The following is a 25075-nucleotide window of genomic DNA, read 5'->3' on the forward strand; positions in this document are numbered from 1 at the left end:
AGCCTTGGTTAAGAAGTAGAGCGGTAATTACTCTCTTTAGGGGTTATTTTATATGTCCTTTAGGGAATTAGAATGAAAAGATAAGCAGAATTAGAAAGGGAATCATATAAAGTATGAAATGTACTATAAACACTTAGTAGTGTATTTACCATAAGCTAAGCTTGCCTTCTTCATTAATGGAATATATAACATGCTTATATTGCTAGTTCTATAGTAGAGAGGCTTAAGAAATTTACAGCTGGCAACTGGAACTTCTTCAAAATTTAAATTATGAGCAGACCTTAATTTATGAAAGAATCAATTTGGAATGTGTGCATTTGTTTACATGCAAACATGCTTCCACACAACCCTAATATAGCAGCATTCTGCAAGCATACACACACATTCCTCCCTCCTCCAGTTTGGGGGTGGCTTGAACTCTGACACAGCATCCCAACACATCTGTGCTGCAACTTTTGTGAGTCAGATTTTGTGTGCCAAATTTTAAAGATTCCATTTTCAATTTCATCAAGTAATAATAAATGGGTTTCATCACACATTAACATCATTCGTCAAACTTTTCATAAATATGTTTTGATTCTTATTCATGGGGTTTCAATAGAAAGAAGACGCACTAAGGTAATGATCAAAGTACTCCAATAGAGGTACACACCATTGCTTTCTATTCTGTAGTGAATGAAATTTCTAGATCCCTTATTGGACATAAGGTCGCACTCACACACACACAAACAAAACAAACAGGCAACACTCCTATGCATGAAGCCTCAATGTCTACTTGGTCATAGACTTAATGCATACACTTCCTTGTATGTCACCAAAACATAACAGAGAAATTCAAGTAGCAACATCCCATCACTTAATGTTTTGAACACATCCATAAGAGCCTCCTGAAAAACGCCTGTCACATCTTTTAAAGCATTTTCTGTTTACCCACATGAACCAGAAATAATGCTTTTGTATTTCAAAATCTAATTACTTCTAAGAAAATTGGTGCATTTATTTGGATCATAAAAATCACATTTTTATTACACTGATGGTGCAAGTCTAGCGATACATACAGACAAAGGTCTGAAACAATTCGGCTGTCCTCAGGACATTGATTCAGTATAAATGATATCCACAATTCAACAGTGGGCCAGCCTTTTGGAGTGCAAAGGGCTCAACACATCTGCTATATAATTCAGACCCTATTTTACTGTGGTTTCATTACCAACCATAAAAACTGTAACAGTGGAACTGTATAAACAAACTGAACAGTGTTTTTACTGTAAAACATGAACGTACTATAAATATTTGTCTTTCCCTTCTCTCAGCATCTGTAATGAGAGAAGCAAATTCATGCCATATGTTTATAGTACAAGGGGAAAAAGTATATCTCAACAGTTCATCCATGCAGTTATTTGTGAAGCTGTTAAAATGCTTTAATCCACCCATTTGTTTTTTAACACATAAATTTACTTACAGGTTATTAAAAAACTTGCGAAATGTTTGAGATTCTTTTGTTAATAGGAATGTTACCAATGGGAGGTATCACAAAAGGGTTCACAGTAAACCCCAGTGGCTTACTATTTGGGGCATTGTTGTACCTGATTGCAGCCGCTGTGTCCTTGATCTGCCACTAATTCTGTGCTATTTTTAAAAAAACTTGGAAAGGCTTATTTTCTTGTATGACCCCAGCCAATCAGGGATAACAAAGTGAACAGAATGAGCTCACCGTGCCAAACATTTATCTACGTGATGATGGGAAGGGAAACAGAGCATTCTCATTGCCCTCATTCTGAATGGGATGTGTAAAAAGGGGGGAGGGGAGGATGAGATGTGACTGGTAAGAATATGGATAAGGTCATCAGATTTTCAGCAATAACAAGGATCATTGTTGTGGCTGGCTGAGATATACGTACTGTGGAAAGTTGTGTTTTACATCAGGTGTGGGGAATCTTTGGCCCTCCAGATAATGGTGAACTACAACTCTCATCAGCCCCACCTAACATGGCCAATGGCCAGAGATTCTGGGAGTTCCAGATCAGCAACATCTAGAGGGTCAAAGGTTCTCAACACCTGTCTAACATGATGCTGCAGAATTACAAACGATGGTATCCGGAACTACAATTAATGGCTTCAGAAGGGCAAAGCAGGCTAATTTATAGTCTAAAGCAGCTTCATTTGTACTCTGAATTCCATGTGTTTTTCAATTGCTTATAAAAAATCAGTGCCCATTTAAATTTTTCGTTCCATCTCATTCTCAGAACATGAACTGAATAGCTATTTAATGTGGGCATTATATCACATAAGTCAAGAGAAAACAGGTGTTAATCCCTTCCCCCTTTCCGCACCATTTCAGGCCAAAGTAGCAATGCCATCAGAAAAAAAGTCTTGGGCCACTTTCAAAACTTGATCAGGCTGCTGAATATAGTGAAGGATATTAAACCCCATTTTTCATTTATTTTTTGATGTGTTACATTATGGAAGGAATCCAAAACACCATGCGCACACAGATTGTTCAGGGGTGCCCTTCAGGTAATAGTCTTATATGCTGTTTCAGCTGCTGCAGAATGCAGCCTCGTGGCTACTGGTTGGGGCTAAGCGATCATATTATTACACTAATGGTTCAGCAGTTGCACTCATCACCAGTGCATTTCCAGCCTCAGCCTATGGGTGTTGATCTTTACATTCCTAAATGGTTCAGGAGTGGGTTATCTTCAGGACTGCCTGCACCTATAGCAACATATCCATATGTGAAAATCTATGCCAGATGCCCTGTTCAGATGTAAAAACTATTAGGCAGGTGAACATATACAACAGAGACTTATCCCCAGTTATGAAATGCTATTCTGAGTGATGTTAAGCAGGCCCTGTATCTGAATTCTTTTAAACAAGACTTAAATTCACACTTTTTTACCATGACCTTCGGGGGTTACTTTTTATGCTATTTTTCTATTTTGTTTAAGGATATAATGGTTATAATGTTTTACTTTATATGTTTATTCATTATAAACTATTCCAAGAGGCAGTCTGGCCTAAAATACAGTATGGACTGCCTTCAAGTCAATCCCGACTTATGGTGACTCTATGAATAGGGTTTTCAGGGTAAGTGGTATTCAGAGAGGGTTTACTATTGCCTTCCTCTGAGGCTGAGAGGCAGTGACTGCCCCAAGGTCACCCAGTGAGCTTCATGGCTGTGTGGGGATTTGAACCCTGATCTTCCAGGTCATAGTCCAACATTCTAACCACTACACCACACTGGCTCTCGCAAAAGACAGTATAGAAGCTTTTAAAATAAATGAAATAAAATCATAATGGTATACATGTGTGTATACTTTTTCTGCCTACAAAATATCCTTGTAAGAAAAGCCCCAGAAAAAAAAAACTAGCAGAAGTCACAAGTTGATCACATTCATATTTTCATTATGAATTTGCTGTATGCTTGCACCCTCACATCGCAAGAACAGGTACTTACCACATTTGGAGGAAGAGAGATTAGAGTAAGAATGTATTTATTTTACTTCTTATTTAAACATTTTTGCAGTTGCGCACCAACCCCACCTAAAGATCTATGTCAGATGCCCTGTTCAGATGTAAAAACTATTAGCCTGGTGAACATATACATAAGAAAACTGTATATGTTCACCCCAGGAATGGGAACCCCAGGTATCTCCCACCCTGTCACAACCCCCCACCAGTATCCAGGGCTGTATGGCAGCTGCCGCCACCTCACTCTCCTAATGCCATTGCCAAGCCTTCTATTCTTCTTCCTCCCCAATCACCAAGCCTCATCCCCCACCCATGGGTTGCCACTCCTCTCCTCCCCCTTCTCAGGTACACAAGTTTTTTTGCATCCAGGCCTTGCAGTAGCAATGTCAAGGCCTCTGAAAGCTGCCCCAGTCCGTCACGTGATGGCTGTCCACAAGTGCTCCCTCACTTACTCGCTCTCCACCACCCAGGTTGTCACACTGCAATTTTCAGCACCACCTATCTGTGCCCAAGTGAACTGCAGCATGACACTGTGAGGCATGCATGCATACATGCACACATACATATGAACGTAATTGTGATTAACCAAACAGAGGTTTTTATTATATTAACAAAACGTTTCAGCTTCCACCTTCATCAGCTGCCAACATACCTTTATATATATATATATATATATATATATAATGTAGCATAATATTCTGAGGGTTACATTTTTATGTATATAAATAGTAGCATAATGTTCAATTTACTAGAAATGTCTAAACATTTCTAATGAACCTTCTGTTTCACAAGGTTGGTTCCCATGCTGAACTAGATCACTGGATAACTGCAAGGTTAAGTAACTTGCACTGTTAAATATGACACTGTTTCCACGATGTTTCTCATACAGTGGGGCTAGGACCCACCAGTGTGCCTTGGGTCACTTTTAGATGGGCCTTGGTGCCACACCCTGCCTAGTGCTTCATTCGCCTGCCCTGCCCCCTAGTCTTGCCACAGCCATTTGGTTGGACCAATGCCAGCACCAATTGCTCCTTGCATGTTGAGTAAAGGTTGCTGGGAGAAACGGCCATTTAGATGGGGGGAGAGGGAAGAAAGATCTCCCTCCTCTAAAGTGAAAGGGCCAGAGGCAGTGTTGAGCAAAATTAGAAAGTGAGATAAAAGGTTAATATTTATTATTAATAACAACAATAAAAATAACCTGAAAACAGAAATGAAAGTGATAAGTGAAGGAACCTAATATAGGAGGAATAAGTGAATATAAAAGAACCAGGAAGGAAAGTGGCAGTTTGGGGTGAAGGGGATAAGGGACAAGCAAACTTAAAAGAAACTGAGGAAATCATAAGAGATGGCTAAATACATTGAGACACATGTGAGGGTGATAATGGAAAAATATAAAAGAAAAAGCTTTTTCCACTTAGAGCCTCTGGATGAGCAAATTCTGCCTAAAGTGAGGAGGCTTTCATCATACCTCCAGAGCAAATATCTGTACGTAGCTTGAGGAAAACTGAACTACTGAACTCCTTGCCACAAGGAATATGTTGTGGAAAAGAATTTAGCCATTTCCAAAAATGGATTAGGTATTAGTAGAAAATGTTATCTGTCATTTTCAGGTGAACATGTCCAACTCTGCCTCCATCGGCCAGCATTTTGACACTGGTTCTGCCCCAGCACCTTTATTTTATGACTGATGGACCTCAGAAATTTCCAGTGGTCTCAAGTGGGCCCTATCCTTGCTCCAATATAAGCAGGAAACTACAATAAAGTTTTCCCATTATAATGCTTGTGTGGACTCTTTTGCAAAATAGTGCTAGTGGATATTTTCTTTCTGCTCATGATCCTTTGGATCCAACTCTATAATTTTGTTTGTGTATATTCTGAACTATTTCTTAAGGAGATGGACACAGTCGGGAGCTGTGAAACCCTACTTAATCATTACTCCATCATTCAATGATGTCAATAATATAATATGAAATAAGCCCCTGAGTTCTTCAGCTCACGGCATAGGATTTCAGCATTCTCCTGAGCAAATGTGTTTACAAACTGTACCAGAGTGTTTTTCATTAAGCCTTAAAGTCAATTAAGCTTTGAATTGGAACAATCATTCCTCCTTTGCAAAGTATTGATATTTTTTTCCTGCCTGCTTCAGGGCCTTTTCCACTACTCAGGAAGAGATTTATGCTTGACAATTTCTTTCTGATTAAAATGAATCATAGCTCCAAAATGCTATTTTTTTCAGTGTAAGAAATTATCAGACAATTCTAAACTGATGTCAATCTCCAACATGCCATGTCAACCTCATGACAATATGAAAGTCAAACATAAAACCAAACCCCCAAGTATAAGAATTGTGGAAAACACCACACAAGCATTTTTTATTCCACTCTTCCTTAAAGGAATTCACAGTAGTACAGTAGTAGGCTTTCACACTGTGCTTCTGTCCCGATTTTTAAAATCCCTTTCACACTGCAGTACCTCTTACGATAAGGAACAGTACTTTTTCAGCCGATATAGCAGCATTTCACACAACTGTCTTTCACACCGCTTGTTTTTGTCCCCCACCCATGAACACTGTTCGCCACTGTATAGGAGGTCTAAGACCTTGTCCCGTCGCCATGCAAGCCCTCTCCCTTTAGGATCTGACTTTTTAAATTGTTTTAGCTGTATCAAGACGGGTGTGTGTGGGAAATGCTGCTGCTACCTGTGCAGATGCAGAATACCAGTACAACGTTCGTCAGGCAAAAAGAACACCAGTGTGACTAAAGGGTGGGAACGCACTGCATGCTGGGATGCCTGTTACATGAGTGGCAGCAGCTAGTGAAAAACTCCTGTGATCTTCCAGGTTCCCAGCCCTGCTAACGGATTATTTCTGGTATCATTTATTGCAGAAATTAGTGCTATACTTGCACTACATTCCACCAGAATTCCGGAGCTATCCAGTATGTCGTGTGAAAGCTCAATATAATGTGCAAATTACCAGGTAAGAAATAGTCAGAGTAACGGAATAAAGTGCAGTGTGAAAGCACCCGTCTCCATCTTTCAACCTCGCAATAACCCTGTAAGATTAGGCTAAGAGAGAGTTTGGGCCATGGTCACTCAGCAAGCTTCAGGGGTGAGGAGGGATTTGAATCCAGGTTTCCTTGCCAGACTACCCTAGGACTGAAAGCAGCCCTCGGCCTAGTTTCAAAAGTCCTCAGCAAACGATCAATTCAGATGTCTGGTAAGAGAGATCTGCTCCTCTGCTGGAAGCCCACTGGGGGTGAGGGAGGAAAAGGAGGAGAGACAGATAAGGGAAGGGTCAGTCAGTCAGACAGACAGAAAGGAAGGCCTAACTTCACCTCTTTAATTGGTGGGGCATACAACATGATCTTAGAAAAAAAAATAATCTATGGTCAGGTTCCTTAGGGAGGAGGTGGTATTTCTGATATTCTAGCCTTAAATTACTTAGGGCTTTATAAGTAAGCACCAGTACCTTTAACTGGACTTGGAAACAAATTGGAAGCCAATCTGTGATATGAGACCAGTGTAATACAGTCTGTAAAACACACATCAGAAAGACATCTGGCTGCAGCAGTTCGTACCGGCCATAGCTTCTGAACACTCTTCAAGGGCAGCACCACAAAGAACCCACTGCAATAATCTAAACAGAATTAGGTTGACAAGGAAACTGTGGGATTAAAATAAAACTTGGTGGATTCAAGACAGAGTTGGATATTTAAGAAGTCTAGTTAAGATACAGCAGTTCTGGATCTCATATTGGTTCAAATATTTTCCTTTCCAAGTTATGCATTCCTCACCACCTGGCCTTGGCATCCCAGTCTGTCAGTGTAACAGAGACAACATTGGCAAGTTCTTAAATGGCATTTTTTTCACATAAATTTGCTTGTTTTGCTACTGATGACAGAATTTGTGGGCACACAAGTTTTTTCAGAAATGCAGTTTAGCCATCCTCAATTTTTACAGTACAGCTAATGTGGCACATTGTATTGTAAGGATGATGACATCATCCTGAAAGTCAGCTTTATCAGGATTGCACTGGGGCTTTTTTTGCATATCTCATTTTTATGCTGGAACTGGAGGGTATAAAATTTTCCATCCAAAGTCCTATTTTTGTGGCACTATCTCTAAGAAGAGGTAAATATTTGCATCAAATCCACATATAAAATAGGAATTACATGGAACTCTCAGAACACAATCTCTTATCAACCTGAAGGAAAGACCAGCAGATTATTATATTGATCTATTCCAATCAGAATATTATAATAATTAATGTTGGCATCAAAGGATTCCATGTCATCAGCAACCAGGTTATTTTGTTTTGAATATGGTTTTTACTTCTGTTACAGTCTCAGAATTGGGGTTCTAAAGTCTGTCCTGTCTCTTCAGCTGCTTCTATGACATCAGAGCAGTTAAGGCCATGGTAACTAGAAGGCTTGGCAATAATGCCCCATTGAATTATCAGAGCAAGTCAGCCAATGGCATTTAGAGTATTGCAAGCAAAGAGATCACTGCCCCTTACTACAGAGCATTCATGAACATATATATTTACACGATAACAGGCTTCAGCATTTTAAAAGCAGTACCAATCTATTAGAATTAAATACATTTTTGTAAATGTGCTTTTCTTCTTAACGTAATGTAAATAGCTGTTGTCTTTTATCTCCTACCCAAGAACACTTACATTTTGATGTAAATTTTAAGCATCCTGTAATTCATCAACTAATTCTCTCCTAGTTACACATTTCAAGTAATTAAAGTTCAGTAATAACTTATTCTTTCTGCTCCAGCACCTGCATTTCATTTGTTTATTTTCCCAGAGTCATAAATCTGAGGGACTGTCAAAGTGCCATAATATTAGTGCAATAATCAAAGTTAATTAGTCCCTCTCAATAAACAACAACAAAGCCATTACAAAGATGCATTGAAGGTGCTCCGGCTACCCACTTTACAGATGAGATTGTACAACTAGGAGTAGGGAATGGTTAATAAATACAATGCAATGTTTCTGAAGTAATTTGAAACAATGCAAAGACAGTAATTCTTCAATTCATTTCCAGAAATGCTGCATTCACTCACGTGTTGATTACATAGGCACATTAAACTCAATCATGGTCGTCACTAAGGACAGCTTCACATTAAGCAAGAAAGGGAGATAGCCACACATAAGGGAACTGCAGCCAACTGTGAATTCAAGTTCTTGCTCCCAAACATTTTACACTTTATATGCTTATTGGTGCAACAAACACAATTGCTATGTTAAATGTGAAGCAGCTAACTCAACATAGCGTTTTAAGTTTAACAACACAGCCAGTCACCATAAGCAACTAGGAATTCCATGCAGGCAAGTACTTGGAACTCTATACAGATGAGTAAGCAGGCTAACAGATAACTCTACCCCTCCTCAGTTCATTTTCATGCTAGCTGTGGAGGAAGAAAAGCCTTTTTCTCTGCGACAAGCATGGAAATGCACTCTAGTATCTTTGACAGGCTAGTAACTTTTGTGGGCTTTACAACACTATTGTATAATATAATTTCGGGTCCTCAAGTGAACCAAATGAAGATATGCACATGAACAGTTCACAATGGTGCAAACATTTTCCCAAAGACCAGCTAAATTTTAAGTTGTAGGTTTTAGAGAATTGCTGAACAACGTATTTCACCCATATTATGAGCAGTACATTAATCAACAGCGACAAAATCAGTGTCCGTTCTATACCGAAAACTGAACACATCAGCAGTTTGAAATCCTTACTTATTTTAGTTCCAAATATGGTTATGCCAAAAATTTCAGATATTCCACACAAAAATATAACAGGTAATTATTGTGTATTTTCCCCCTGTTCACCTTCTCTTCCATCTTCATTGTCCCCCACCCCCATGTCGAATTTTAGCTTGCAATCTTCTTAAGACAGTAACTGTCTTTATGACTCTGTACCATACATACCAATGGATCTATATCAACAACATACATCTTCTTCTTTACTCAAAGTATTACTTATTTTTATTTGATAGTTGCCTAACTAGGCAACTTACAATCCATTTTGAAAACATACAAAACGGTTGTCATAATTTAAACCCTCAAATCAATACATAAAACATAAAACACCAGCTTCAAGTGCCGAGGGGCAGGGGTAGCCAGCAACCTGGAGTAGCACTAACATAAAGCCTCAAGTCAGCTACATCAAATGCCCAGGTGAAGAGGAAAGTCTTAACCTGATGTGGAAAAGATGCCAGTGTCAGCACCAAGCAGCCCTCACTTGGGAGAGCATTTCACAGGCAGAGGGCCACAACCAGAAAAGGCCTCTCTCAAGTTAAGTAATCAAGTAATATGGAAACGGCCATGGTTCAGGTAGTAACTAGCTTTCTAGGGCATGTTTGAAAGTTAACAAGCATCTCCCAATTTACACTGTTCAGTGCCAGGGTGTAACTCAGGCATCTAAACCTTGCTATCACTGTGCATTTGGAATGTGACTCAGGGTTAAAAGCAATCGACTATGGTTAGCATTAACCATGGCAAGAAATTTGTCCATTACAAAGAAAACACTATGCTTTTTCAACAGCATTTGACCATTGTTCAAGATTTATTGGTGCCAAGAAACACCTTCACTTACCCATTCTTTCAAGATGCGTTGGATGGCCTCATTAGCTCTTAACACATTTCGGCAGGCAAGGATGACATGCGCTCCATGGAGTGCAAAAGACTTTGCAGTTTCAAAGCCTGTAACAAAATACATATTGAGAACATACAGTAAGAAACACAATCTAAAGGTAGGCAGGGAATATAACCTAACAACCACAGGACTGGAAATTGTTGGATTTTATCCCCATATTAACAATATATTTATTACTTATTTAGAAGTTTTTTTACAATGCTTTTCCATTCAAGTTCAAGGCAGTTTAACAGAAACTGAAAACCAATATAAGAACTAAAAATAAATCCAAATTCCAACTACAGATATGAATTCAAAATAGCAACATTACTTTTGGCAAGCAGCAAACCCTTTTCTCTTTCTGAGGTATGGCTGTATTAATTTGATTTTTAACTGCTGATATTGAATGAGTTATATTCAACTAAGTCCTACTCAAGTACACCATTGAAATTAATGAACATAAGTTGGTCATGTCTATTAACTTCAATGGATATACTCAGAGTAGAACTAGCATTGAATATCACCCTCTGCTTTGATTTCCCCCCTTTTGCTTGTGATTTTTCAATTGTCGTTTTATTTTCCATATTTTTATTACAAAAATTACATATTTTAGCCATCTTGAGTGTATATGTACAAATCAGGATATGAACAATGAAAATAAATGAAAAATGTTTGATCTTTTATTATTCTAATGATGATTTTATATATGGCTTGTTTTTATGTACACTGCTGAGAAATGCAAATGATTAAGCAGTGTATAAATGTTTCAACAGTCGTTCAACAATTAAAAGCTATCAAAGTATTTAGGAAATACAATTTTACCAAGTATCTAAGTGAAATCAAAGTTGGTGCCAGAAATAAATGTTTAGGAGAGCATTTCATAGTTGAAGTATCACAAGAGATTAGCCTAATGCAGATAGCTATGCACCTGACCTCCAAAGATGGAGTCACCTGGAGCAAAGCCCCAGTATATCAGCTCAGCATATGGAACATCAAGAAGAAGGCAGAGTCTCAAACTATCTAAATAGCTTGGGACTAAAGTAAATTTATACAGTGGCACTATTCAAGTCACTTTTGTACCATGCCAGTACCAAGCATGCATGCAATGAAACAATGTCTTTTCTCTATTTATCATCTATCAACCACCATCCACACTAACACATTGCAGAGGGAGTTGAACAGTACATCCAAGAAACAACTTGCTAAAAGTAAATGTTACTTATCCCAAGGGAGTGACTAGGAGACATGCTCACATGATTTGTTATTAAGATTCGCACGCCACTCTTCAGCCCTCTAGAGGCCTTCAATGTAGCTTACATAACAGACACACATTAAAATGCAATTACAAATGCATTAAAAAGCACAAAACTCAATTAAGACAGAGGAATCGGATTAACAAACTGAAAAGGCACTTGGTTTGTGAAACAAAACATTGCAGCGCGAGGTGCTCCTCTTCAAAGTTCCAGCCAGCCATACCAGTTTTCAGGATACGGCATTCCATTTCCTATATTTCCCTCTTCCTTACCCCCTCCCCACACTAACAAGCATCCCGTAGTCAGTGAGCATTCTCATTCCTAAGGCCATTTATACCTAGCTTTTTTTTCCTACAACGTTTTGTAGAAAAGCAATCCATTGAGTTCCCTTGAGCCTCTAGTGCATGGGTGGCACCAAATTGTTCACACCATTTTGGCTACATAAGGATCCAGTCAGAGAAGTTTGCCATTACTACATAGGCTATTAAGTGGGCTCCCACACAGAAAGGAAGTTTAGATGGAGGAAAACAGCTGAAGATGTGTACCTTTTAATATTAAAACTAGGCTGACACAAAAGTGACCAACACAACTGTAATGCTAGCTTCAAGGTGCACTGGCAATTAAATTTTACAGACTTATGTTGAGTATACTGACAATAAAAAGATTTGCATCTTTGCCCACTTTCCTCTTTGCTTTCTGAAGGACTACTTAATGACAAGCAGAAAAACAAGATGAAATTTAAAAAGCTACTTCCAGCCTTAACTAAAAGTTAACTGTAAAGTTCATGTATATTTTCATCTATAATTTTAGCTTATAATGTATATTTTAAACTGTTGACTTTATTTATATTCTGATTTTTCCACTTGTTTTTAATGTTCTTTAATGGACAATTTTAATGTATATTTCATATTCTTTGTAAACAGCATAGGAGTTTTATTTACAATTAAATGGGTTCCTATACAATTAAGTGGTATACATTCTGTAAAATAAATAAAAATGTAAAAAAGTTACATTTTTAACTTAAAGTTTCTTCACAAAGTTTATTAAAGTTTCTTCACAGAATCAGAAAAAAGGAAGACGAGCACACAACAGCCTGACCAGTAGAGAGGGCAGCCCATATTATGGCTCACAAATATAGGAGAAATGTTTACTTAAAAGAGAGCACTAACCGGTGGCAACAAGCCCAGATTTAGGCCTCAAAAAAGTTTCTATCTGTCCCTCCAATTAACCTCACCAGGAGAGTCACTAGTAAATTGTTAGCCTGAAAGCAGGGGCTGTCCTTTCATTAGGAATGGGGGAGAAATTTGGTTCAGGTCACATTTTAACACAAAACTCCCCAATTTGCACTTTAGAAAAAAATATTAATTTATTAAGTAGTAATTTTTATTTTGGTCAAAGACCAACAAATGAAAAAAATACGCAAAATAAAACACATCTATCTTTTAAAATTTTTCATTTTTCCAAATTTTGTGATTACAGTTCTCCAACCAAATAATGCATTAAAAATGATTGGGAAAATTAGAACCCAAAATTGAGAGATTAGTCAATTTCTGCTTTTAACTGATATTTGTAAGGTGCTGTAGGCACATTTTTGGTTGAAGAGCACAATAAAAACTTTTAAAGAAATGTGTTTCAATGGCAATGTCATAGAGCCCTTGCTCCACACCAGCAGAAATAGATGAGTAGAAGAGACCTTTCATTTTACCGTGAAACGGTCTTCTATGTGCATGTAAAGATGATCTCAGGTGGGACTTGAGCTCCATCTTGTGGTCAGAGACAGAATAAGCAGTACTTAATTTGCAGACTGCTCTAGCCCTCCCTTATTTAGAGAAGTCAGTTCTGCCTTGCCAAGCCAAAGAGACAGACAAGAAATAACAGTAGAACCAACAAACACACACACACACTAAAGTTGCACTCTCTGCTATCACTCAAATCCTGAAAGACACTCACATCCTGACAACTCAGACACAGAGTGGCCCTGAGATCATCTTTACATGCAGGTAGAAGACCATTTCACAGTAAGACCAAAGGTCTCTTCTCCCACGCATATAAGATGATCTCAGGTGGGACATACCAGAGCTGATCCAAATAGGGTGGGAATAAACACTATAACCTGAGCTGCTACTGTGTTGGAAGAACATGCTGTAGTATTCTCCTTCCAAATGCGGCATCAACTGATGCATAAGTATTGATCCTATAATTTTTAATGAAGATATATGTCTGGCCCAAGTAGCTGCCTTATATACTTCCTCCAGGGAGGCATTGAAGGAAAAAGCCTCAGTGGTAACTGCTGACCTGGTGGAGTGAGCCAAAAGTTTGAATGGAGGTGAGATATGTAAGAAATCGTAAGCCAAGGCTATGCAGGCTTTGATCCACCTCAATAAGGTGGATGGGGAAACCTTCCCTAAGGCAATTGGGTGGAATGGCACACACATGGCACCCAACCAGCAAAAAGGTTTGGTCCTTGTAATATAGACCTTTAATACCCTTCACATGCCTGAATATGCAAGATCTTTTCTGAAGGATGGACAGGAAAGGGACAGAAGGACAAGTTCCTGCTGACAGTGGAAAGGAATATTTAGGTCGAAAGGAAGGAATTGTGTGAAGTGCCACTTTGACTTTATGGAAGGTACAGAATGATTTGTCCACCAATAGGGTACTGAGTTCTGATACCCTCTGGGCCAAAGTGACTGCGATGAGGAACAGAACCTTGAATGACAGGATTCTAAAGGAGACTGATCTAAGTGGCTCAAATGGAAGTTGTTGCAATGCCATTAGCACCTTGTGTAAATCATAGAATCATAGAACCATAGAGTTGGAAAGGGCCTTGTAGGCCATCGAGTCCAACCCCCTGCTCACAGCAGGAAATCCACAGCTAGAGCATCTCCCGCAGATAGCTGTCCAGCCTCTGCTTGAAGACATCCAGTGAAGGGGATCCCACCACCTCCCTAGGCAGTCGGTTCCATTGCCGAACTGCCCTTACTGTCAAGAAGTTCCTTGTAATGTCCAATCTGAATCTATGCTCCTGCAACTTAAAACCATTAGACCTAGTCCTACCCTCTGGGGCAGCAGAGAACAAATCTGTACGCTCCTCTATGTGACAGCCCTTCAGCTACTTAAAGAGTGCAATCATATCACCCCTCAGCCTTCTCTTCACCAGACTGAACATGCCAAGTTCCTTCAACCTTTCCTCATAAGACTTGTTCTCCATACCGGCTACCATTCTCATCGCCCTCTTCTGAACCCGCTCTAACTTGTCTATATCTTTCTTAAAATGAGGCGCCCAGAACTGAACGCAGTATTCCAAATGAGGCCTGACTAATGCAGAATATAGTGGGACTATTACTTCCCTCGACCTGGAAACTATAGCTCTGTTTATGCAGCCCAAAACCGCGTTTGCCTTTTTTGCCCCAGCATCACACTGCTGGGTCATGTTCAACTTGCAATCCACTACAATTCCAAGGTCCTTCTCACACGCACTACTGCTAAGCCGGGTATTTCCCATCCTGTACCTGTGCATTTTGTTTTTGTGGCCTAAATGCAGAATCCTGCATTTGTCTTTATTGAATGTCATTTTATTAATTTCAGCCCAATTTTCTAGTCTATCCAGGTCCCTTTGGATTTTATTCCTGTCTTCCATTGTGTTAGCTATCCCTCCCAGTTTCGTATCATCCGCAAACTTCATAAGGCTTCCCTCCACCCCATCGTCTAAGTCATTGATAAAAATGTTGAAGAGTATCGGCCCCAAGACAGAACCCTGTGGCACTCCACTCGAGACCTCCTTCCAGTCCGAAGCAGAGCCACCGACGACCACTCTTTTCCAACCAGTTGTGAATCCACCTGACAGTATTTCCATGTAGTCCGCATTTGACTAGTTTGCTAATCAAAAGGTCGTGGGGGACTTTGTCAAACGCCTTGCTGAAATCTAGATAGATGACATCTACAGCATTTCCACCATCTACTAAGCTAGTGACCCGATCAAAAAAAGAGATGAGATTAGTTTGACAGGATTTTTTCTTGACAAACCCATGCTGGCTCCTTCTAATCACAGCATTGTCATCTAGATAGTTGCCAATGGACTCTTTTATTATCCATTCTAATACCTTTCCCGGTATTGACGTCAGAATGACCGGCCTGTAATTCCCCAGATCTTGTTTTTTACCCTTTTTAAAGAGCGGGACGACGTTTGCCCGTCTCCAATCCTCCGGCACCTCTCCCGTTCTCCAGGATTTCTCAAAGATGATGGCAAGAGGTTCCGAGAGTACATCTGCTAGTTCCTTCAATACTCTGGGATGCAGTTCATCAGGCCCTGGAGATTTGAACTCATTTAGGTTAACTAGGTATTTCCTGACTATCTCCTTATCAATCTCGAACTGCAGTCCCGACCCCTTACTGAGATTGCTACCGATGCAAGGTTGCACACTGTTCCCTTTTTGGGAGGAAACAGAGGCAAAATAGGTGTTGAGCAGTTCTGCTTTTTCCTCATTATCTGTCAACATTTTGCCATCCTCATTGAGCAGCAGTCCCACCTTTTCCTTGGTCTTTCTCTTGCTTCGAACATATCTGAAAAACCCCTTTTTGTTGTTCCTCGCTTCCCTCGCCAGCCTCAGCTCATTCTGGGTTTTAGCTTTCCGTACAGTATTCCTGCAAGCCCGAGCCGCTCGTCGGTACTCTTCCTTGGTGAGGCGTCCTTCCTTCCATTCTTTATACATGCTCTTTTTTACTTTTACCTCCTCCACCAGTCTTCCGTGTAGCCACATTGGCTTTTTCCGATGTCTTCCATTTTTCTTCCTCTTTGGAATTGTTTGCGATTGCACTTTTTGTAATACGTTCTTCATGAACTCCCACGCTTCTTGGGCTCCTTTTTTCTTTAGTCTATCTAGCCACGGGATCGTACCCATCATTTCCCTGAGCTTGCTAAAATCGGCTTTCCTGAAATCCAAGGTCCATGTTTGACTATATTCTTCTTTGGCTTTCCCCAGAATCACGAATTCCAGCATTACGTGGTCACTTTCCCCCAAGGTACCGACCGCTTTAATTCCCGTGACCAATTCGTCCGTGTTAGTTAAGATCAGATCCAGGATTGCCGATCCCCTTGTTCCTTCTTCTACTTTTTGAAAGAGGAAATTATCAGCAAGGCCCATCAGGAATTTGTTGGAGGCTTTGTGCTTCGCAGAGTTTGTCTCCCAGCAGATATCTGGGTAGTTGAAGTCCCCCATCACTACTACTTCTTGCCTCCTTGAGATTTCAGAGATTTATTTGAGAAAGGCCTCGTCTACCACCTCTTCTTGGCCAGGGGGTCTGTAGTAGACACCTACTACCATGTCGGTTTTATTTGTTTCTCCATTTATTTTTACCCAAATGGTTTCTATCGGACCACTTTGTTCGCTCTCTTGGATTTCCATAGAGGTATATTTGTCTTTGACATATAACGCTACTCCCCCTCCTTTTCTGTTGCTTCTATTCTTTCTGTAGAGTTTATATCCTTGAATGGCTATATTCCAATCATGGGAGTCATCCCACCAAGTTTCTGTTATCCCTATGAAGTCATATTTGCCTTGATGCACTAAGACTTCAAGCTCCGCGCGTTGGTATATAGACACCAGAAGTCTCTTTTGTCCCGATTGGATTCCTCCGTTAATATACCGTGAGCTTTGCCGTGCATCCCTTTCTCTCTCCCAGTGTCTCCTGTACCCTTCAAATCGCTGCGTTTACAACCCGCTGTCTTTGGATCGGTCTCTAAGCTATCATCTCCATCCCCCAGAGGCTTTAGTTTAAAGCCCTCTTGATGAGTTTTGCCATACTTCTGCCAAGGAGATTCTTCCCAGTGCTCATGAGGTGCAGACCATCTCTTGCCAACAGTCCCCCCTCCAAGAAGCTTAGACCATGGTCCCAGAATCCAAACCTCTTCCGTCGACACCATCTGCGTAACCAGTCATTGACCTGCAGTATCTTCCTTTCCCTTTGTAGTCCTCTATCCTTCACGGGAAGAATTGACAAGAAGACCACCTGCGCCCCCAAATGCTTGACCTTCCTACCCAGAGCCTCATAGTCCGAGGTGATCTGTTCCAAGGTGTTTCTGGCCGTGTCATTCATGCCCACATGGATGAGGAGAAAGGGGTACCTATCTTGTTTCCCAATGAGCCTCGGCAGGTTGTCAGCGACGTCCCGGATGCGTGCCCCAGGGAGACAACAGACTTCTCGATTCATTTTGTCCGGCTGGCATACCAGTGCCTCTACCCCCCTGAGCAACAAGTCTCCAACCACCAGCACCCTCCACCTGTGTTGAATCAGGTAGGCATATAATGTGGCTCCTTTGAGAAAACATTTCAAGAATGAGTGCAATCCCAAGGATATTTTCGTAGCCTTGGAGAGAATCAATGACAAGGCTGAAGCCTGACACTTTAAAGTATTTGGCCCAAGTCCCAAGTCAATGCCTTTTTGGAGAGAAGCCACGACATCCTTAATGCCTGCTTTCAATGGGCTGATATGCCTGTGAGCATACCACACTGAGAATACTCTCCAAGTGCATTCATATATGCAGAGCATCAAAGGTCGTCGTGAAGCCAGCATAGTAGAAACGACTGAAAGAGAGACACCTTCATTTAGCAACCTTTTCCTATCAATAGCCAGACATGAAGTTCCAACCTCACTGGGTCTCGATGAGGCAGCCACCCCATGTGAGAAGATCCATCCTGTGAGGCAACTTCCACAGTGAACCTGCTGCTACATTGAGGATCTCTGAAAACCACGGTCTGTGTGGCCAGTGGGGAGCCACCAGCAGGACCTTCACCTTCTCATCTCAGATCTTCTGAAGAAGTGGAATTGGGGGAAATGCGTACAGAAGTCCTGTGACCACTTGGTGGTAAGGGTGTCCACTGCCTCCACAGCTGGGTGTGTGTACCTTGAGAAGAAGCTCTTCAACTGATGGTTCTGGTGGGATGTGAATAGGTCTACCCAGACCTTCCTGAAGTGAGAATTGATGGCCCTGAACACTTCTGGGTGCAACTTCAATTCCTCTTGTTGGAGATGCTAGCAGCTGAGCCAGTACACCTGGATGTTGTCCTCCCCCTTCAGATATTCTGCGCCCAGGGATACCAGATGAAGTTTTGCTCACTCCATGGGTATGGAGGACTCCCCCTGAAGGGCTGCCGATTGTGTGCCCCCTTGATGGTTGACATGAGCTTTCACAGTCACATCATCTGTTCTAATCTGTACTGCCCAACAATGAATCATGGGGAGAAAGTGTTGCAGTGCTAAGAGTATTGCCCAAAGCTCTAGAAGACTGATAGGAAGTAGTGTTTCTTCTGGGGATCATATCCCCCGTGCCATCTGTCCATCACAGACTGCTCCCCAGCCTGAAAGACTGGCATCGATGGTGAAGATCACTAGAGATGGATCTTGTCATGTCACCCCTTTACACAGGTTTCCCTCCTGCAAGCACCAATGCAGGGAATGGTGGATGGAACTGGAGATAGCTACTCATAGGTGATGTCTCGCTGCAGTGTCATGCTGGAAGGGGAGTAGTGCCCATTGCAAGGCACAAGCATGATACCTTGCCCATGGAGTTATTTGAAAAGCAGAGACCATTAGGCCTAGGGCTGTTACTAGAGACATTAGGTCCACCATGGGGGAAGACATGATGAAGTGAATTGCCTTCTTAATCTTGGCAATCCATTCTGGGGATAGCACAACGTGCCCCTCGACCATGTCCAAGACAACTTCTAGCTGCTGGGGTCTTCATCAAGAACGTATATGACTTTTTTTCTGATTGATGAGGAAACCGAAATCCTTCAGGTAGGCCAGTGTGACATATAGATCCTCCCAAGCCTTTGTGAGCAAAGGTGACCAAAGTAGTAGGTCATCTAGACAGGGGAAAATATGGATCCCTTGTAACCTGAGGTGAACCACCAGAGTGACCATGATTTTCATGAACACCCTGAGGCCAAAGACAGGCCAAAGGACATGGCTCTGTACTGATGTTGATCACCAACTGCAAATCACAGGTAACACCTGTGAGGACAAAAGATGGGGATGTGTAAAGGTAGGGAAGCCTCTTTGAGGTCAATGGAAGACAAGAAGCCCCTTTTCTTAGGGCCTCTTTGATAGAGAGGAGCATCTCCATCCTGAACCTGTGATAATGGATGAAGCAGTTCAAATGTTTCAAATCCAGTACAGTCCAGAATGATCCATCTGTCTTAGGGACTCTTAAAAAGATTGAGTACACTCCAAGAACCTCTCCTCTGTTGAAACCGGCTCTATCGCTAAGATGTTGGATGGCATCCTGTACCCTGGTCCTCTTGGCTGGTTTGGAAGAAAGAGGGGAAGGAATGAACTTCTGTGGAGGGGCTGACAGAAAAACCAAGTGGAGGTCTAACTTCAGTGTCTACAGTACGCAGTGGTCTGAGGTAATGCGAGTCCATGCATCAGTAAAGTCCTGCAGTCCACCCCGAACTAGTGGGGGGGGCGCCATCAGAATTGGTGCTTGTTGCCCTTTGCCTGGATGGCTGAGCTGAACTTGTTGGCAAAGTGTTGCTGTCCTCTGCCAAAGGCAGGTGGTCTATTCCAGAAGGGATGGGAGGACTGAAAATCCCAGCCCCTTCCCACAGGTCTGGAGCCCCAAAAGGATTGCTTACACAAGTTAGGGTGAAAAGGCTGCTTATCTTTCTTCCTCTTAGAAGAAGGTAACACTTTTTTTGTCCTTAGTGCTACATCTCCGAAGAGCTTGCCCCCAATGTAGGACTGAGGCCAGATTGTTGCATACAGCGGTATCTGCTTCCCATGCATGTAGCCAAAGAGACCTCCTGGTGAAGACTCCTGCTGTCTAGGCTCTTGCCAAGAACTGTGTTGCATCCATACCCACATCTGCCATGAAAGCCACCCCCCTAGATATTTAAGGACACACTAGCGGAAGTGAGTGAAGTCCTGGAGGGAATCATCCAATAGATTCTCCAGTACAGCAAAGTTGCCCGTGTGAAAGCAGAAAAACAGGTTGGAGCCCTCAAGCTATTGCACAGGTGTCATGGACATCCCAAGTCCATTTTTCAGTCTAGAGCGTCCTTGAGCTGATCATCTGCATCTTTGGGATTCAGAGAAGGATTCACAAGACCAGAAATAGCAGTGTCTCCTCCAACACATAAAATGTATTCGCTGTTGATACAGATTTTTTACATTACAGGGGACTAGAAAACTCATCTTGGATGATCTTAGGTATGGATGGGGTTAGCTTCACCACCTTGGACTTAGGCTGAGGATCCGGGCATACTGCCACCACCCTCATGGTAGATGGAGCTGGTGGGTCATTCTTAGATGTTAGGTCCAAAGGCTCCAGTCTTACACAATAAAGTGAGAAAATGAGTCTCTTGGAACAGCTGTGTGGAGACCTCTAATTCTGAAGTCCATCTCTATTCTTCCTCATCCAATATGATGAGGTCAGACTCAGAGTCAGGCTCTTCCCAGTCAGGTATGGGCTCCTTAGCTGGGCATTGAACTCTAGTTCCCATGGTTCACCCTCTTGGGACATTGTGTGGATTGGGAGAAACACGTCTTATCTGCCTAACAAGATCCACTTACAGTGCCTCCTGAGCACGTGGTGCCAGAGCCCATAGGTCTGCTGTTGAATGGAGTGCAGTACACATGGCTTGAGTGGGAACCGCAGGGAACTGGGATAGTGGTACTGAAGTCTGCTGCTGTCCCATCTAACGTGGTGGCAAGTTGCTGTGTTGCCCCAAACCCAAATTGCAGTGCATTCTGTCATACGGGCTAAGGCTGACCAATTTTGAGTCCTTACAGAGGGCTGTCAAAATGGTGTCTTTAACTGCTGTACCATGAGATCAGGTAACCGCAGTTGCACTGGTGGAGGTGGCGCCAAATAAAATTGAGCCGAAGGGAAAGCAGTATGAGCAGTAGAGGGTGAACCATTCCCAGTTCCATGAATACGGGGAGCAGAATGGGCGTGATAACAGAAGGGCTGTGCCTGGAGACCTCTTGGAAACCTCTAAAGTCCTCAAGTGATGACCGAGTCAAAAAATAGTTCTAAGTTCTATGCAACAGCATCGTCCCTTTTCATCAGATGCCACTTCTGAAGCCGATAGATGCCTCATACCCTGAACCTCCTTCCCCAGTCTCCTTTCATTAGGCAGTATGAACCTCATAGCCCCATGGCTGGGTTCGCCTCAAGCGCATAGGCCCTGAGGATCAAAGGACCCTAACATGGGCATGGCCACCTTGCCCACCATGTCATTAACTGCCAAAGCACCCCCTGCCACAGTGGAGGGGGGTTGGCCACTGCCTCTCTATGTGGACTTAGATGATCTCTTGAAGAAGCCTCTGAAACTGGAGCTGCAGATAAACACGTGTTTTTTGGTGGGAACTGCCATTTTGCCCTTAGCTTTCCCCATTGCCCTGGACTCAGGCGGGCTTACAAGAAGCCTAGCAGGGCTCTAGAAACTGGTGGGGCTTATGGGGGCTTCTAGGCAAAGGTGCACTTTTTTCTCGCTTTTTTTTTTACATAGGAACAGAGGTGGAAAGGCAGCAGAGCTGGAGGATCAGCCAAGAACACAGATGTCGGAGGTATGGATTGGAAAGGCTGAGGTGAACAGGAAGACTGAAGACAAAGGAACGAGGTAGGCTGTATCAAGACATGCTGAGAAGCAGCAGAGGGAAAACAGAGAAGTGGCGAGCGGCTTTTTTTTTTTTTGAAGAAACAGATAAGACAACTAAGAAGAGGACAGGAACTCACAGAAAACATGAAAGACGTAGAAACACAAAAAATAATATAGGCCTTAACCCTAGCAATCAGAGAGAGTGCAGATATAACCACATTGGTAAAAGGCAGAATAAGAACTGTCCTCTCTATGCAAGGGAGGGCTATAGCAGTCTGCAAATCAAGTGCTGGTTATTCTGCCTTTGACAACAAGGTGGAGCTCAATTCCAACCTGAGATCATCTTACATGCACGGGAGAAGCTATGTGGCACACAGGTGGCCAAGTTACTTTCTACTTATATATTTGTAAATAAAGCATTTATTTAACAAGACAGAACAGTGATAAATGTAGTAGCTTCTAGAGATCAGCAAACTCTCGGAGGCCCAGATTGGCCCAAGAGTTTTCTGAGATTCCTGAGGCAGGGATTAGGAAAACTTAAAAAAGATGTCCCAAGCAAATCTCAGAAATGTCCCACACATAACACCAGTTTCCCCACCCAAAGCATTATGTAAAATTTGGTTATGATATATTAAGAGATGTCCAAATGCGTAGTGCACAAAATCTTTCCCAAAATGCATAGTAGATTCAAGATATTAATAAAAACAATATCCCAGGACTAACATCAGCTTCTGGGGAGGTGTTCATTAGGACTGCCCCACAGGAGGAAGGGGGCTAACCCCCTCAACGATTTAAAAATAGTTTAGCGTGGCTCTCAGGTATAGCTTTGAAATGGAAATGGACTGCCTTCAAGTCGATCCCAACTTATAGCAACCCTATGAATAGGGTTTTCATGGTAAGTAATATTCAGAGGGGGTTTACCATTGCCTTCCTCTGAGGCTGAGAGGCAGTGACTGGCCCAAGGTCACCCAGTGAAATTCATGGCTGTGTGGGAATTCGAACCCTGGTCTTCCAGGATTAACATACGGAAGCACACACAGACCAATGCCCAATTGTCTTTATTAAATTCCTTCCCATATTTTCTTAAGGCTACAAGTCAAGAAATACAGATCATCATCCATTTCCATAAATATCATTTCCACCTGTGACAAGTGATTTGATATATAGCAGCAGGCACTGGAAGGAGGTTTTGGTGTGTGTCTATTTTTGGTAGAACAAATAGAAAATTTCCTTCCAAGTTCTCACCATATTACAACTTAATGACTTTCAACTGGAAACATTTGAATTAGCACATGAATGCTTAATAGGACAATAATTTAAGTATATCCATACTAGAAAATTAACAGAAAGTGGTGACTATTGGTTCTATTTTTATTTTAGGCATGCTGCAGCATCCTTTTAAATGTTGTTTACCCAGGAAAAAAGCTATTAAACACAGGCTGCTTCACTTTCAGAAACACCCTGGGGCAAGAGAAATTTAGTTTACAACACAGGGTATAACTTAGATTATAGAATCAACAGACACCACATAAATTTATACCATTCTCTGCAATTACATGCTTACAGTATTTAAGTCTTAGCAATTTTCCTGCCTGCCTTTTTAAAGCCATTTATTGTACCAAGCAACTTTAATTATCTGGGCAATTCATTGCATGCAGATGAATCCAGTTTCAACATATGCAAAATATGTTTCCCCTTTTTAATTCAATTCTGAGCAAATGCAGCAAGGAAACTTTAAAGTTGCAAACAACACAGGTGCTCAGCAGTTCTATTCCATTATTTTAGCTGGCCATATGCTTAACTGTTTCAACAAAATTAAAAAGTATTGATATTTAATAGACATCTGTATTTGTTTTAAAATTAGTTCCATACTATAATACCAACAAGTCACAACTGATGACCAGTCCAACTAGCTAGAAATATGAACAATCAACTGAACGACCTCCACAGCAGTCAAGAGCTGGAGGAAAGAGAACACCTTGCCTTAGTTGCAATTTCTTTTTTTTTTTACTCAGAAACTGTTCTAACAAATCTCTCCCAGAAAATCTTCCCTTCCCAAATCTCCCCGAAAGTTTTCAAATAGGTCTCCTGAAATAAAAGAACTACAAGAAATTCCATAAAATGAAAACGAGATCTTTCAGCTCTCTGTGTTTAAAACATGACAGTAGTAGTAGATAGAAATCCCAAGTTGTTCTCCAGCAGGTCATTTTGATGTAAAACTCCCAAGCAGAGGCAGGTGTGCATTACATGCTACATGCTTGTCCAAAACTGTGTGCAATAGGAAAACAACTGTTACAAAGCTGTCTTATACCAAAATCAGCCTACTGATTGATCTATTGCAATACTGTCTATATTGACTGTTTCAGAGAGGAATCTTTCCCAGACCTACTTAAAGAAGCCAGACAATGAACCTAGGACCTTTTGCATGCAACCCATGTGGTCTACCACTGCATGTGGTCCTTTTCCTGGGCTGTTTGAAAGTATGCATCTCTCAGGTGACTTACAAATTTCCATGTGCATAATTTAATCTATATGGTGCTGGAGCCAGAAATGAAATATTTTTGCAAGAATCTCATGCACTAGCCGGATTTTTTGTTTTAACTACTGTGTAAATAAATACATTAAAAAGTATAACAAGGAGACTTGGAACAGAACTGTCTTCAAAATACAACCAGCCTGTATTTAAAACGTCCATAGAAATGCAGGGTTGAGGCGATAACGTTCAGTGTGCTATAAATGCTAAAATGACTGCCCTCGTGAGGCAGGACTGACCCGAGGCTGGCTATTCTTCCTGCCATTCCTCCGGTTGAATGAACTCTAATCTGACCCTCTAGTGACAATTCTGTTTAACAGCAGTAAGACGACAAGAATTAGGCGTTCACTCTCATTAGTCAAAGGCTGACCTAATTGCTTGCTAACAAACAAAAGTTGCACGGGTAGTAAAGTTTCACAGAGCTTTTTTAAAAGCCCCAAATCCAATACTCTGCCTTTCTTTGGTTGTCCACTCACTCCCAACCCTTTAACATTTTATAACATTTCATGTTAGATGAATAAAATTTCTATGCTGGTGTACAATATGCAGAACAAAATGCTTTTTTGT

At 41.5% G+C, this 25075-nt stretch overlaps 1 protein-coding gene across 12 annotated transcripts in view; it reads right to left on the reverse strand.

Moving 5' to 3' along the window:
• The window catches only part of WWOX (WW domain containing oxidoreductase), a 797581-nt gene that overhangs the window by 737995 nt on the left and 34511 nt on the right, over positions 1 to 25075 (reverse strand). For all 12 annotated transcript variants that reach the window (XM_061594672.1, XM_061594680.1, XM_061594677.1 and 9 more), the window contains exon 5: positions 10080 to 10186. In XM_061594672.1, the coding sequence (XP_061450656.1) occupies positions 10080 to 10186 (107 nt within the window). The remainder of the gene's footprint in view (positions 1 to 10079; positions 10187 to 25075) is intronic.

Source organism: Rhineura floridana, chromosome 13 (genome assembly GCF_030035675.1).
Source record: "Rhineura floridana isolate rRhiFlo1 chromosome 13, rRhiFlo1.hap2, whole genome shotgun sequence".
In the NCBI taxonomy this organism is placed as follows: domain Eukaryota; kingdom Metazoa; phylum Chordata; class Lepidosauria; order Squamata; family Rhineuridae; genus Rhineura; species Rhineura floridana.